The sequence below is a fragment of the Dama dama genome, chromosome 9 (genome assembly GCF_033118175.1).
Source record: "Dama dama isolate Ldn47 chromosome 9, ASM3311817v1, whole genome shotgun sequence".
Taxonomy (NCBI): Eukaryota; Metazoa; Chordata; class Mammalia; order Artiodactyla; family Cervidae; genus Dama; species Dama dama.
In genome coordinates, this window is record NC_083689.1 from 54,487,841 (window position 1) to 54,502,515 (window position 14,675).

Genomic DNA, 14,675 nt, shown 5'->3' on the forward strand with positions numbered 1-14,675 from the left:
CCAGTGTGCTGGGTCCCTGGAGGCGGAGGGGAGGGGACCTGTGGGAGGTCCCAGCAAGAGGAAGGGAGACAGTACAGAGGAAGTATTCCTTCGACTGACCTGGGACTGGCCCTGGGCTGGGGTTAGGGGCAGAAAAGGCATGCTTTCCTTTCTCATCTTTTACTCATCTTCCTTTCTCATCTGTCTCATGAGATACTCTCCTCAAGTATCTCCTTGATTCTGCCCTCAAAGTCACAGTATTTTATAAACAAAGTCAGCCAAGGGTTTCAGTGCTCTTGGTCAAAAGGGGCTCAAGTGAAGAGGTCAGTAAATGTTGTTTGTCAGATCCTTTCAGCTGTTATTTCATCCAAATGAACCCTCAGAGATGTTTGTGCATACGATGGCCTGAACAGGTTGAGTACAAGGATCCAGGAGACGCTGGAGAAACCAGATCCTGTTCTGCTCTGCAGAAGTTGAATATGGGGAGGATGTACCTGAACGGTTCTCTGATTGCATCTTAGAGTGGAGGCTGAGTCAGACCCAACCAAGACTCCCAGCAAAGGCACAGAAGCTCAGTGACATATAAAAGAAGCTCATTAACTCTTAGAAGTCCGGCTGTGAGGGGCCGTCTCTGTCAATAGACATGGTTATTCAGGTCCCTTAACTCTACAAGATAAAAACATCTCTGAGCTTGGCTTCTCCAGATGACCATCCTGAAGGCCTCATGCAGGGTCCTGGCTGTGGTCAGAAAAAATTTCCATCCTAGGCTTTGAGAGCAACTGAAGGACTATAGAGTGGTGTTGAAACCCAGTTCTCCTAGACGCCAAGTCAGCAGCTTTTAAATACATTTCCCACTTTTGTCTCAGTCTCTCAGAGGTAGGGCCTGTAATTAAAAGGTCAACAGGCAGATTCTGGCTGAGTGCAATTGCAGATCTGATTATCTTAGGTGAAACAAAGAAATCAGTCTTGGGGACAAAATATCTATTGCCCTCTGTCCAACAGGCTTCCCAGGTGGCAGTAATGAACCTGTTAAGAACCTGCCTGCCAGTATGAGAGACACAAGTTTGATCCTTAGGTCAGAACGATCCCCTGGAGGAGGAAATGGCATCCCACTCCAGTATTCTTGCCTGGAGAGTGCCATGGACAGAGGAGTCTGGTGGGCTGCAGTCCATGGGGTGGCAAAGAGTTAGACGACTGAAGTGACTTTGCACACACACACACATACACACATGCCCTCTTACAAAGAGCTATATTGTCAGCTCTGTCCGGAAAGCATGGTGAAGCACAGGAGTTTACAGGAGGGAAGAAACTCTTCTATCCCCTTTCCCTACTGTCTGCTGGTACTTGGACTAAATCTGCAGTATCCTTACCCTGCCCTTCTAGCCCTGAGAGCTGTGCCTTGTATATTGCCAGTGTGTGATTCCATTTGTTGGGCTCTTACACGGGGCTGGAGACAGCCTCAGCACTTCACATGCATTTCCTGATTGTCTTTAGGGACTCCGAAGTGCGGCAGAGGGAAGTTGTTTGAGCTCCTGAGGAACTGGCACCGCTTCCATTTCTCACATCAGTCCTTTCATTCATCCATCTAGCAAGTATTTATCAAATACCTGTTATGGGCCAGGAATTGTGCTAGACACTGGCTACACATTGGTGAATAAAACAGATATATTTTCTGCTTCTCTGGACTTTACAGTGATAGAGACAGAGGTGAAAGGAGGTGTCGCTTGGCTAGGATGACTGTAGACTGCCCGTCTGAAGAGGTTCCAGTTAAGCGCAGGCTTGAAGAATGAGAGTCTAAGCATGAAGGGGAGATCATTCAGGCAAAAGGAGACCGTATATGTACAGACCTTGAGGCAAAGACAACCCCAAGGGGTATTGAGGAATTGAAAGAAAACTTGTGTGGCCAGAAGATAGTGGTAAGAGGGAGACTTGTAGATGAAATTGGAGAATAAAAAAATAACAGGTTATTGAAGGGCCTTATATACCATGTTAAGGAGTTTGATTTTTTTTTTCTCAAGGCAATAGAAAACATTCAAATAATTTTAAGCAAGGGGAGTGATATAAAATAATTTCTATTTTTAAAGGATTTTACTGTGTATATATTATACTTTAGTACTTTTAAAAGGGAGAAAGACTTAAAGGAATAAAGGTAACTCCAGCTGTGTGGAAGGTTAGAGAGAGGCAGAAGTAGAAGCAGTTTGAGCAAGGAAGAGGCTGTAATCGTTGTAATTCACAAACAAGATATAGTAGTGGTATCTTGAAAAAAGGTAGCAGCAATGAAGATGGGGAGAAGAGGATACTGGTTACATTTAGGAGGCTGAAATGACAAGTGTTGGTGTATTATCAATGAACAATGAAGAACAGAGACAAATGAATAATGACTCTGGAGTTTCTGCCTTGAGCATTGGAGTGGATGGAGTATCATCGACTGAGATGAGAGATTTAGAAGGGAACAGAGGAAAGGAATCATGAGTTTGATTTCAGATTGCTTCTGTTTGAGATGCCCATGAGACTGCCAAGAGGAGATACCAGACAGGCAGTTGGATACATGAGACTGAAGAGACCTGTGGGCTTTAAATTTGTATCTCATCAGCATATTTAGATGGTGTGTATACCCATGGACAGGCTGAGATCCCAAAAGGAGAGAGTGAAGAGAAAGAAGAAGAAAAAGTCTAGGGCCAAACCCAAGGAAGCTTCAACACATTAGATGAACAGTATCTTGTGAGGAAACTAACAGCCAGAGAGAAGGGTCAGGAGGATAGTTTTACTTGCAACTCATTAAACATTAAGTGTTTCAGGACGTTCCTGGTGGGAAAGTGGTTAGGTCTCTGTGTTCCCAATGCAGGGGAGACAGGTTCAAACCCTGGTCAAGGAACAGAGATCCTGGATGCCATGCAGCAGAGCCAATAAATAAATAAATGTTTCAAGAAGGTTTGAAACGAATGCTGCTGAGAAGTTTAGTAAGATGTGACTAAAATATGATCTCTGGCTTTGGAAATAATACAATTAGTGAGCTTGCTGTGAGCAGTGTTAGAAAAGCAGTGCTCAAAGATGCCAAGTTAAAGGAGATTGACAAGTGATGGGAGGTAGGGAGATAGAGATAGCGCATGTAGAGAATCCCAAACTACAGTCAAACATTAACTATTTGTCTGGCGGAAATTTTCATGGCTCCTCCAAAGGAGCAGTATCAGATACATGAACCTTCTGTGATGCCAATGAGTTCCAGTGTCATGGCCCTTGGGATCACTTTGCCCAGACAGACCATTACTCTTCTTCTCCAGTTCTGACTTCCACTCTTCTAGGTGTCTTTGGTATACTTTAGGTGTGTCTTCCATTAGAAGACTCCTGGGAAATTCTTGCATTGGGAACCCCTGTGGATGCATAATCGTTTTCTTCAAATCTCAGCGCAAATTTCACTTCTCTTCTGGAAATTTGTTTGAATTTCTCAAGTGTGATTATTGATTTTTGCCTCTCAGTCCTATAATACTTTGAGGCTTACCTGATGGCTCAGTTGGTAAAGAATCCACCTGCAATGTGGGAGACCTGGGTTTGATCCCTGGGTTGGGAAGATCCCCTGGAGGAGGGCATGGCAACCCACTTCAGTATTCTTGCCTGGAGCATCCCCATGGACAGAGGAGACTGGTGGGCTACAGTCCATGGGGTCACAAGAAGTCGGACACGACTGAGTGACTAAGCACAGCACCCATATATATCTTTTATTTTTAATTGAGATATAATAGACACATAATATTATATCAGTTTCAGGTGTACAATATGGATTACTACTTGTATATGTAGGAAAATGATCACAATAAGACTAGTTAACCTCTGTCAGTACACATAGTTACAAAAACATTTTTATTATGATGAGAACTTTTAGGATCTCATCTTTTAGCAGCTTTCAAATATGCAATACAGTATTAGTAACTATAGTTACTGTACATTACATCCCCACAACTAACTTATACTATAACTGTAAGTTTGTACCTTTTGGCACCCTCACCACCACCACCATCACTACACCCCACCTCTAGCAACCACCAGTCTGTCCTCTGTATCTATAAGCTAGTTGTTTTATTTTTTTTTATATGCCATGTATGTGAGAGCATATGTATTTGTCTTTCTCTGTGTTATTTTGTCAAATATTTAAATATTGATTTATTTCACTTAGCATAATGCCCTTGAGGTCCATTCATGTTGTCACAAAGGGTAGGATGTCATTCTTTTTTATGGTTGAACTCTATATATATCCATCACATTTTCTTTATTCATGAACCAATAGACACTTAAATTGCTTCCACATCTTGCCTATTTTAAATAATGCTGCAGTGAACATGGGGTACATGTATCTTTTCAAGATAGTGTTTTTGCTTTCTTCAGATACATACCCAGAAATAGAATTGCTGGATCATATGCTGGCTCTATTTTTAATTTTTTGAGGAACCTCCATATTCTTTTCCATAGTGACCATACCAATTTACATTCCCACCAACAGTGCACAAGGGATCCCTTTTCTCCATACCCTCACTGACACTTGCTATTTCTAGTTTTGTTTTTTTTTTGATAACAGCCATTCTAACAGGTGTGAGGTAATAGCTTATTGTGGATTTGATTTGTAATTCTCTGATGAGTAGTGACATTGGGCACCTTTTCATGTACCTGCTAGCCATCTGTATGTTTTCTTTGGAAAAATGTCTATTCTTTCCACTTTTTAATCAGATTGTTTGGGATTTTTTTTGATATTGAAGTCTATGACTTCTTTATATATTTTGGATACTAACTCCTTATTAGATGTAGAATTTGCAATTTTTTTCTCCCATTCCATAGGTTGCCTGTTTCATTTTGTTGGCTTCCTTCTTTGTGCAGAAGTTTTTTAGTTTCATGTAATATAATTTATTTGTTTTTACTTTTGTTACTTTTACTTTTGTTATCAGATTCAAAAAAATCATTGTTAAGACTGATGGTAAAAAGCTTACTGTTTATGTTTTCTTCTAGGAGTTTTATGGTTTCAGGTCTTCTGTTCAAGTTTGTAATCCATTTTGAGTTAATTTTTGTATATGGTGTAAGATACAGGCCCAGTTTCATTCTTTTGTATATAGCTGTCCATTTTTTCCAGCATCATTTATTGAAGATGCTGTTCTTTTCCCATTGTATATTCTTGGCTTGTTTGTCATTAATTGACCATTTTTGCTTGAGTTTATTTTTGGGCTCTATATTCTCTTCCATTTATCTATGTGTCTTTTTATGCCATACTGTTTTGATTAATTAGCTTCATAATATAGTTTAGAAGCTTCATGCCTCCAGCTTTGTTCTTTTTTCTCAAGAATGCTTTGGCTGGGACTTCCCTGGCAGTCCAATGGTTAAGACTGTGCACTTCTACTGCAGGGGGGTACGAATTTGATCTGTGGTCAGGGAACTAAGATTCTGCATGCCATGCAATGCAAAAAACAATACAAACAAACAAAGACAAAGAATTTGGCTACTGGGTTCTTCTGTAGTTCCATACAAATCTTAGGATTGTTTGTTCTATTTCTGTGAAAAATGCCATTGGAATTTTGATAAGAATTGCTTTGAATCTATAGATTGCTTTGAGTAGCATGGGCATTTTAGCAATATTAATCTTTCTAATCCATGAGCGTGGACTATCTTTGCACTTGTTTCTATCTTCTTCAACTTATTTTATAAATGTTGTAAAGTTTCTGGTGTACCAGTCTTTCATCTTCTTGGTTAAATTTATTCCTAGGTATTTTATTGCATATTCTACTTTAATCCAGTACATTTCCTGCCCCACTCCCAGGCAGGGTAATCACAACCAGATATTCTTTAGGGAATTCTTCACAAAGAACCAAAAATATGTTATTAGAAACTTAGATTTATGGACCCCGTGGTAAAAAAAATCTGCCTTCCTGCTTGTTTCCAAATGCTGGCCTTGCCGTAGGCTTAAAGAAATACCCCTGATTTCATGGGTGCTGTGCCTGTCTGTGCAGCCTCTCCTGTGTTCATTGTGGCACATGGAAGACATGTGTTGACTCTGTGACTAACTTGCAGTGTTTTGTCTTACAGAACCAGAGGCAGGAGAGGTGTCCCCTCCAGTCGGGGCTGGTGTCAACAGCAACAGCTGGACCTTTAAATATGGACCAGGCAACCCCAAACAATCTGGTCCCGGTGAGTTGCCAGACAAATTCATTATCCCAGGATCTCCTGCAATCATCTCCATCCGGCAGGAGCCTACTAACAGCCAAATTGACAAAAGTGACTTCATAACCTTCGGCAAAAAGGAGGAGACCAAGAAAAAGAAGAAAAAGAAGAAGGGTAACAAGACCCAGGAGAAAAAAGAGAAAGGGAACAGCACGACTGACAACAGTGACCAGTGAGGTCATCTAATGGAAACAAGCCACTTAGCCAATTTTGTAATAATGGCAGATCTCTCCCATGTAGCAACTCCCTACTCCTTTCTCCTGTCCACACAGACCCTCTCTTATAGACCTCAGAAATCTGCAGAAAGTTCCCTGTGTCTGTCTAGGTCACATTTAACAGGTTTTTGTCTTAAAAGCTTTGCTAAGTCTGGTGTTAACTCTTTCTCTCCACTCTGGCTTGTTTGCAGAACCTAAAAAGCAGACCCAAGTTTCCTTTCTCCTCCGCCGCAAAGGAGAGGCTTCCCAGCCCCGCCAGTGAGAGGTTGGACTCTCTGCCCTGTGCTCCGGGGATCCTGTCTTGATGACACTTAAAGGGCAGGCTGAAAGGTTTTGAGATTGAGCAGCTTGAGTGTCTGTGGCTACTGGGTATGTCTGGCCACCGGGGATGGGCGAGTGTCAGATGGTGGCTGGGATGGGCCAGGTTAGACTAGGAGGGTTGGGAAACAAAGGCAAATCAACAGTGGGAAGTATGAAATGAAAAAGGACCAGACTTTCTAAATCTTTACAACTCAAGAAGTGGTGGCCACCCTCTAGCAGACAAAATTCCCTCCACTGACAAGGCTTTAGGAATCCCTAAGTCTCTTGGCTGTGGTGTCATTATACCTAAAACCTGCATTTTTACCTACAAGCCTGTAGTTCAGTGTTCCTTGAGGGGCCAACCAGGGCAGCAGAAGCAGATCTGATGTGTTTCCTGTATATGTCCTTGTGCTCACTTTATTAAAAATTCTTTTGCACACAATGTTATGAAAAGGTCAGATCCTTTTCCAACAACACATATGCAAAAGCAAAAGAAAACCCCAACACCTCACTTTATGCTGTTTGTTGTTTGATAGATTTATTTAAAAAAGAGCAAATCTATAACTATAAATCTTTAAAGAGAAATATGATTAATACAACTCCCCTAAACTATCCTCGAAAGAGAATTCCGTCTACAGCCATTTAAATGATCATTGCTGCTACAGAAGTGCTTTAAGAGAACTGCCTGAAACATCTGTATTATACCGGCCACCTGCCAATCACAGCTTTACTCTTTCAGGTCACTCTGGGGCTGCCTCTTGCATGTATTAATTACTAAATAAAAGGATCTTTCTCTCTCTCTCTTTTCTAAAAAACAATTATGTGCACTTTGAATACACAACCTTCTCTAGCCAACTCTATCAAGACCCAGAAATTGAAGAAAAATATTGTTTTCTCGTACATAACAGTGAGCAGACTTTTCAATCCTCGAATTCTGTGATTTGTCTTGGAGTGCTAGCCAACACCTTCTCTTTGGTTTAGTTTTCCTTTTCTATAACACTCTGAATTGCTAATCTTGCTAACACCTATGATATTACCTGAACTCAATCTCCCATATGTATGCTGTATGCTATTATAAGACTCCTGAAATATATTTACTCTGTGCTTGTGTATGTGAATGTTATTGCAACTATTACCTAGAGTGAACTTTAAGCTTTATTGTTGAATGTAATTCCATTATATTTCCTTTTGTACACCTGTGAAAAAGTGGAGTAGTGTTTTTTTAACCATTGTTAATCAACTTTTGTGTATGAAAGACACAGTAAAATTTCTTTCTTAAATCAAGATACTGGTGATTCAAGGAATTTTATTTATGGTCAGCCAAGAGCCATCTCTTGCCAAGACTCTGGCTGGCAAGGGAATGGATAAAGCTGTTTTTTTCTAGTAACAATTCTGGAATACATACTGAAGATATTCCCTGAGGGTGTGTGCAAGCACAAAATTTACCAATTTGACCTCTTTGAAGCTGCAGAATGCGTTGAAATTCTAACAATTCCTGGAATATCAGCTCATAGAAAATAATAAAATTTACTGCCAACCTTAAATAAGAAATTTTAATTTTGTTTAAATGTACGGTTTAGAAGTTTGATTAACTATATTATATTTTAAAAGTTAACATAAAAGAGGTAGGAGTCTGTTATTAAAGCAAAAGCATTAAATCTAAAAAAAAAAAACGACCTGTTTTGTCTACTTTTAGCTTCATTCTCCCATTTTTTGAAGGGTGTGTAACTTCAGCTCTGCAGGATTGCATGGGGTAAAACTTCTTGCTAACACATGTGAATCATTGCTACATTGTAGGTTGTGATCATTTTGCCCCACTGAAACCCATGTATCTGACCTTACGTGCCTTTTGAATACTAGGAGAATTGGGCTAATTTATTAATGATGATAATTATAATGTATGTGTACAGCACTTTTTACATTTGCAAAGTGCTTTCCAATCCATGTTAGTTACTAGTTATTACAGCTGTAAGGATAAAACACATCATGTGGATTCATTTTTGATTGGTGCTATTGGTATTTCCTCTGTATTGCTAATAAATGGAAAATGGTGGTATGAAAGAAATGGTGGTCATTTCTAAGTATAAAAGTAGGAGCAAATAGAACATTGATTATCATTAGCTATTATTATTGAAGAAGGTTGCAGTGTGAAGCTTACTGTATCACTCTCTGGCTGTCTCCCTGGCTATTATGTTCATTACTAAGGCACGACACCCAAGAATCAAATTCCACAATATCACCAGAACAGGCAGCCAGGAGATTTCTGGGTCACATCCCAGTATACCATTTCAGTCTTCTCTAATAAGAATTCCAACAAACCAATTTTAATCACTAGAGCCCTCCAGTCATCTAGTTCGTATTTTGTTTAGCCCTTGCATCTCTCCACAATTGGGAAATCAAATGATGCCCCCAAGAAATTAACTTTTATTGAGTACAAGTGTATGCCAGCCCGTGTAATAGGTAGGCTCATAGTACATGTTCTATAACAAATAGATGATATTTTCCTTCTGTAGTTAAAATTTTATGAGCATGTGCTTTTTAAAAAATAAAAATAAAATAACTGACAATAACATGGAGATTCCTCCAGGTCAACTCTTAAGTCATTCTTTTTAATTCCAGTACAAATCCCATATGATAGCCAGATTATAATGTCATAATGTACTCATTTTTTTCTCTTTTAATGGACAGTTGGGTTATATCCAGATTTTTGCTACTAGAAACAACAAATAGCACTTAATATGCAATGATGAATTCAGTTGCCGAACTTTATAAAACCTGGTCTAGGTGTATCCCAAAGAGGAAATGTGGAAGGCTTTTATGAACATTACATGACTCCTTCTGCAATAACTGCAGTCCTCTATCTGAACATACACTTATTTTTAGCACTGAGCAGTCGATTATGGCTCTATTTATATAGATGACTGATGAAAAACAGAATAGACGTTCACAAGAAAGACAAAAGTAAGAAAGATTTGTTTTCATTTACTTTTCCAAAATTATTTCCTAGGAGCTCCATTTCACCCCAAGACTTTTCTTCTTCCAATTGTAGATTGAGATGCATGTGTCCAGGAGGAAGAAATTTTCCTTTATCCTTCTACATTCTTCTGGCTGATCAAAGAATGAAATCGACATGAGACAAATTAACATGAGAAAGTCAAACGGAAGTTTAATAACAGGTCTATGTGGGAGAGACCCAGGCAAACTGAGTAACTCACTAAAATGTCCAGAACCCTCGCCTTAAACACCATCTTCAGCCAAAGACAGAAGAGGATGTTGGGGGTAGAGGTTTGAGACTTTAAAGGAGAGGGAGGCAATTCACATGGAGATAGAAAAGCAAATATGTGGTAAACAAATGTTTGCTGGGCCTGCAGAGACAATGGGACACAGAATGGACTCTAATCTCTATCTAGGCCCCTGCCCAATTTCCCCCTAGTTTTTCTTTGCATATGTCTGATGACAGCACTATTCTGCAAACAGGCCCTTTACCTAAATTCTTTTTTTTTTTTTTTAATTGAAGTGTAGTTGGTTTACAATGTTTTGTTATATCTAAATTCTTTAGCCTGCTAAGTGGGAAGTAAAAAGAGAGACTTCTTGAGTCTTCAGTTTCTTAAAAATAATCAGCTTAAATTAATCCTCATGCCAAAGAGATGCATTCTGGGTGGAAAATTTTGTCCCCTGCACCAGTTGTGAGACATTGATGTTGGGCTTGTTAGGGAGCTGTAGCTGGGATGGGGGCTACCCAAATGAAGCTGGTGGTAAAGAACCCACCTGCCAATGCAGAAGACATTAAGAGATGTGGGTTCAGTCCCTGGGTCGAGAAGATCCCCTGGAGGAGAGCATGGCAATCCACTCCAGTATTCTTGCCTGGAGAATCCCCATGGACAGAGGAGCCTGGCGGGCTACAGTCCAGAGGGTTTCAAAGAGTCAGACAGGACTGAGCGACTGAACACAGTACAGCTGGAATGAGCAGTCCTGGATCAAGCCTAGGGTTGCTTGTAGGACAGGGAGGTAGGTTTTTATAGACTGAATTTAAATCTGATAGTAATTTTAGTTTCTTTGTGTAAATTTGGGATGCTAGGGCCAAGAGGCTACTAAAGATGAGGTCTGTTTCTGCTGGCTAGACGTACATTGAAGAAAAGATTGTTTGATTGCAAGTTAAAGAGACTAGCTCTATTAATAACTTAAGCTAAAAGGACTATCTAGTATAAGGCTACAAGTTTGCCTCACTGAAACTAAGAATAGGAAGGCAGCTGGGCTTCCAGAAGGGACCAGAGACTAGAAAGCCAGAAGAAATATTAAAAAAAAAATTTTTTTTAACTTTATCTTTAATTATTTTTCATAGTCTGTTTTATTCTTCCTTATCTCTACAGACCAGTTTTTTCTTCTTTTCTTTTCCACAGCTTCTAAATTTATTTGCCCTTGATTCTAGTGGCCCACAGAAACCTACCTTCTCTTTCTAAATCCCCTTTCTAAATTCTTCATGGTGAGAAAAGTTGATTGGATCACCTTCAGTCAGGTAGCCACTTTTGGACCCATCAGTCATGGGCCAGTGGGTTATGGATAGTAAAGATAGTTCCCCATAAAGAAGAGTCAGACACTTAGACACAATTTTAATAGCTTGCTAACAGCTGACATTAATTACCCAAATATATACTAAACACCAGTGTATAGCATCTTAGAGCCTAAAGGGAACTTATTTAATAAATGAGAAAATTGAAGAAGGGAAATGACTCTTTCAAAAAGTCACACAGCTAGTCAATGACAAAGCAAAGTCATTATTCTATTACCATGGACTGCAAGACCAGAGGCCACCAGGAGTGAATAACATTGTCTATTTCATTATCTTCTTGACAGTCATAAGCAGTATGGTTTAGGGAGGCCATGTTTATTTCACTTTTGTTGGTGTTTAGTCGCTAAATCATGTCCATCTCTTTTGCAACCCCATGAACTGTACCCGCCACGCTCCTCTGTCCACAGGATTTCCCAGGCAAGAATACTGGAGTAGGTTGCCGATTCCCTTCTCCAGGGCAGGGGTCGAACCTGACGCTACCTGTGTCTCCTGCGTTGCAGGTGGATTCTTTACCACTGAGTCACCTGGGAAGCTCATAGAAAGCTTATTTCACACAGAGTGTAGTATATCATCCTTACATATGCTTTATTCCTCTTTTTAATCAAAGTAGAAACATTAATACTGATTTTATTGGTTCTGAAAATAGAACACAATTATGTATACATATGTTTTTTAAATAAAATATGCAGAAGCCGAGAATTTAGAAAGTAAAGTATCTACAGAGAGCACCATTAAGGAGTTTGAAGTCTGTTCTTCCATGTTTTTTTCGATGCATATTGGTGCTTGAAAGTGCCTGATAAATAGCGGCTTTCTTCCTTGTCCAGAGTAATGAATAAACTTATAAATAAGATGAATAGAAGGCAAAAATGTTACTCTGATTCATGTAAAGATGAATTAGAGGATGTTGATTAGTGTGGGTGCCAGAGTAGGGACTGCTAAATGAACTCCGGAATTATTCAGGGTTTCCCTCCTAGTATCAGGCAGGAGAGACAACCTGGATGAGCAGAAATGAGGTAGTATTCCCAGCAGGCAGCGCAATTCCAAGCAGAAAAGGGGCACAGTTGAGTCAAGTATTGTATCTGAGTTGGACATTACAGGGCCTGCTCAGGACAGATCCACCATGTCCTCCACGGGCCTCCTGTTTGTAAAAAAGTTTTCCTTTCCCAGGCCTCCCCTGAGTCACAAGAGGGTGGCTCTAGAGTTAATGATTGAAAGAATGTGAACAGATAGTAACAATAAAAAATAGCAGTGGGGTCAGGAGTACTGGTAACCATTTAAACACTAAATCAGCCAAACAGCAGTCACAGAATCTTTTTGTTGCCCCAGAAGGACACAGAAAACAGTTGGATGCACATTCCTGAGTTATTGTACAGCTACTGAAACCCTCACCAGATGGGAGAGGTTAACTGCCTGATGACCACTGGCCCCTAGGCTGGCTGGAACCAAAGATTGATAACGTTAAACACCTGTGACAGCGTCCTGTAACTTCACCATCAATCAATCAGAGAACTGTGCACCAGCTGATCATGCACCCTGCAGCGCCCCTCCCTCACCTTGCCTTTAAAAACTCTTTCCAGAAACATCTTTGGAGCATTAACTGCTCGGTGTCTTTGCTGAGCGTAGTTATTTCCTTCACTACAACCTGGTGCCTGTAGGCTGGCGTTCCTGCTCACTGATCAGCGGACCAAAGTTTGATTCCTGTCAGTTTTAACTTCTCCACATTGCCAATCAAATGAATCACTGCAATTCGACGAGGAAGCGTGCATATAGGAGTATAGACAGGTAAGACTGCAACTAGGTTCCCTTTGCACAGAAGGGAACACTCAGAGGGAGAGATGCATTTTTTCCCGTGAATATGTATGTATATTTTAGAGGGTCATACTAGTCTTTCTGTAACTTTTTCTCACATAAATATAAATCTTCTAAGTTATTTGCATGTATTCTATGATATAACTAATTTATTTAACCAGTCTCTGTTAATAGATATTAAAGGTTTTTCAGTTTTGCTACTGTAAACAGAGCTCTAATGAATATTCTTTTACCACATTTGGCATGTTGTCCAATTTTCCTTCAGGACAAGTTCCAAAAAGTGGAATTACTAAGTAAAAAATATAATGAAACTTCTTACATATTTTACAAAATTGGCTCTTAGAATTGCAGTATACTCCCACCAACAGTTCATAAGAATTTCTGGGGCTTCGGGATTTCCCTGATGGTCCTGTGGCTAAGACTCCACACTCTCAATGCAGGGGGCCCAGGTTCGATCCCTAGTCAGAGAACTAGGTTCCACGCGTTGCAACTAAGAGTTTGCATGCCACAAATAAAGATCCCAAGTGCTACAACTAAGACCTCAAGCAGCCAAATAGATAAATAAATGTAAATAAATATGTTTAAAAAAAAAAAAAAAAGAATTTCTGGGGCTTCCCTGGTGGCTCAGTGGTAAAGAATCTGCCTGCCAGTGCAGGAGACACAAGAGATGGAGGTTCAGCCTCTGAGTCAGGAAGATCCCCTGGAGAAGCAAACGGCAGCCCACTCCAGTATCCTTGCCTGAGAAATCCCATAGACAGAGGAGCCTGGCGGGCAACAGTCCATGGGGTCGTAAAGAGTCAGACACAGCTTAGTGACTAAACAACATGTATAAAAAATAATAATTAAAAAAGTCAAAAAAATTAGCATAAAAAGAATTTCTACACCTGGCTAAACATTGAATGTTATCAGTCATCCTCGTTTTTTTTTGAAAATATAAGCAAAACATTGTTGTTTAATCTGTATTTCTTTGATTACTGTATAAAGTTGCAGCTTTTCCCCATCTCTTCTATCAGAAGATGATTTGACCGGTCTGGTTTACTGTGTTGTGGTATAAACAGTGACAGGTGCTTGACTTCAGCTTTAATTGCAGAGGCATCCTCTTTAAAGGGGCCTCCATTTCAAAGATGCCTGTCCTGAGTAAACACAGCAGCAGCCACTTGACTAGATAAAGAGACAGGCTGCCCCCTACCTCTTTTGATTTTGAGATCTTGGTCAATTTTTGATAACTGACCGTTTGGGCCTAGTTTTCCCCTCCACCTCTGTGCTTTCAATTTCCTCCTTATGTTTTAAATTTACCAATAAAGAGTAAGCTCAGAAATGCTAGGCCCCCACCCTTGACTCCAATAAAATCAGAATGCTAAGGTACACACAATGTTTTTTGCTTTCTCTCTCTCCCCTTGTCCTCACTATGGCCCTAGTTATGTGATTTCCAGGATCTGTAAGTATTAAAGCTTTCCCTCTCAAGGTTTCCTGGTGACTATTGCTGAGGGTGTCTTGTAGTCATAATAAGTACCATAAGGGCCGGTCCAGCCACAACAGTGGTTATTGATAGGGTGAGACTGGCACGAAACAGGAGTCAGTTATTTACCAGAATATGAGATGCC

The 14,675-nt window shown here is 40.1% G+C and overlaps 1 protein-coding gene across 11 annotated transcripts in view; it reads left to right on the plus strand.

Moving 5' to 3' along the window:
* Positions 1–7,976, plus strand: part of LOC133062479 (protocadherin alpha-C2) — a 192,358-nt gene extending 184,382 nt beyond the window's left edge. For 10 of the 11 annotated variants that reach the window (XM_061151512.1, XM_061151509.1, XM_061151508.1 and 7 more), the window contains exon 4: positions 6,043–7,976. In XM_061151512.1, coding sequence (XP_061007495.1) covers positions 6,043–6,353 — 311 coding nt within the window. In that variant the 3' untranslated portion in view covers positions 6,354–7,976. The remainder of the gene's footprint in view (positions 1–6,042) is intronic. The other variant, XM_061151507.1, reaches the window with a different exon arrangement.
* The last annotated feature ends 6,699 nt before the right edge of the window (positions 7,977–14,675 follow it).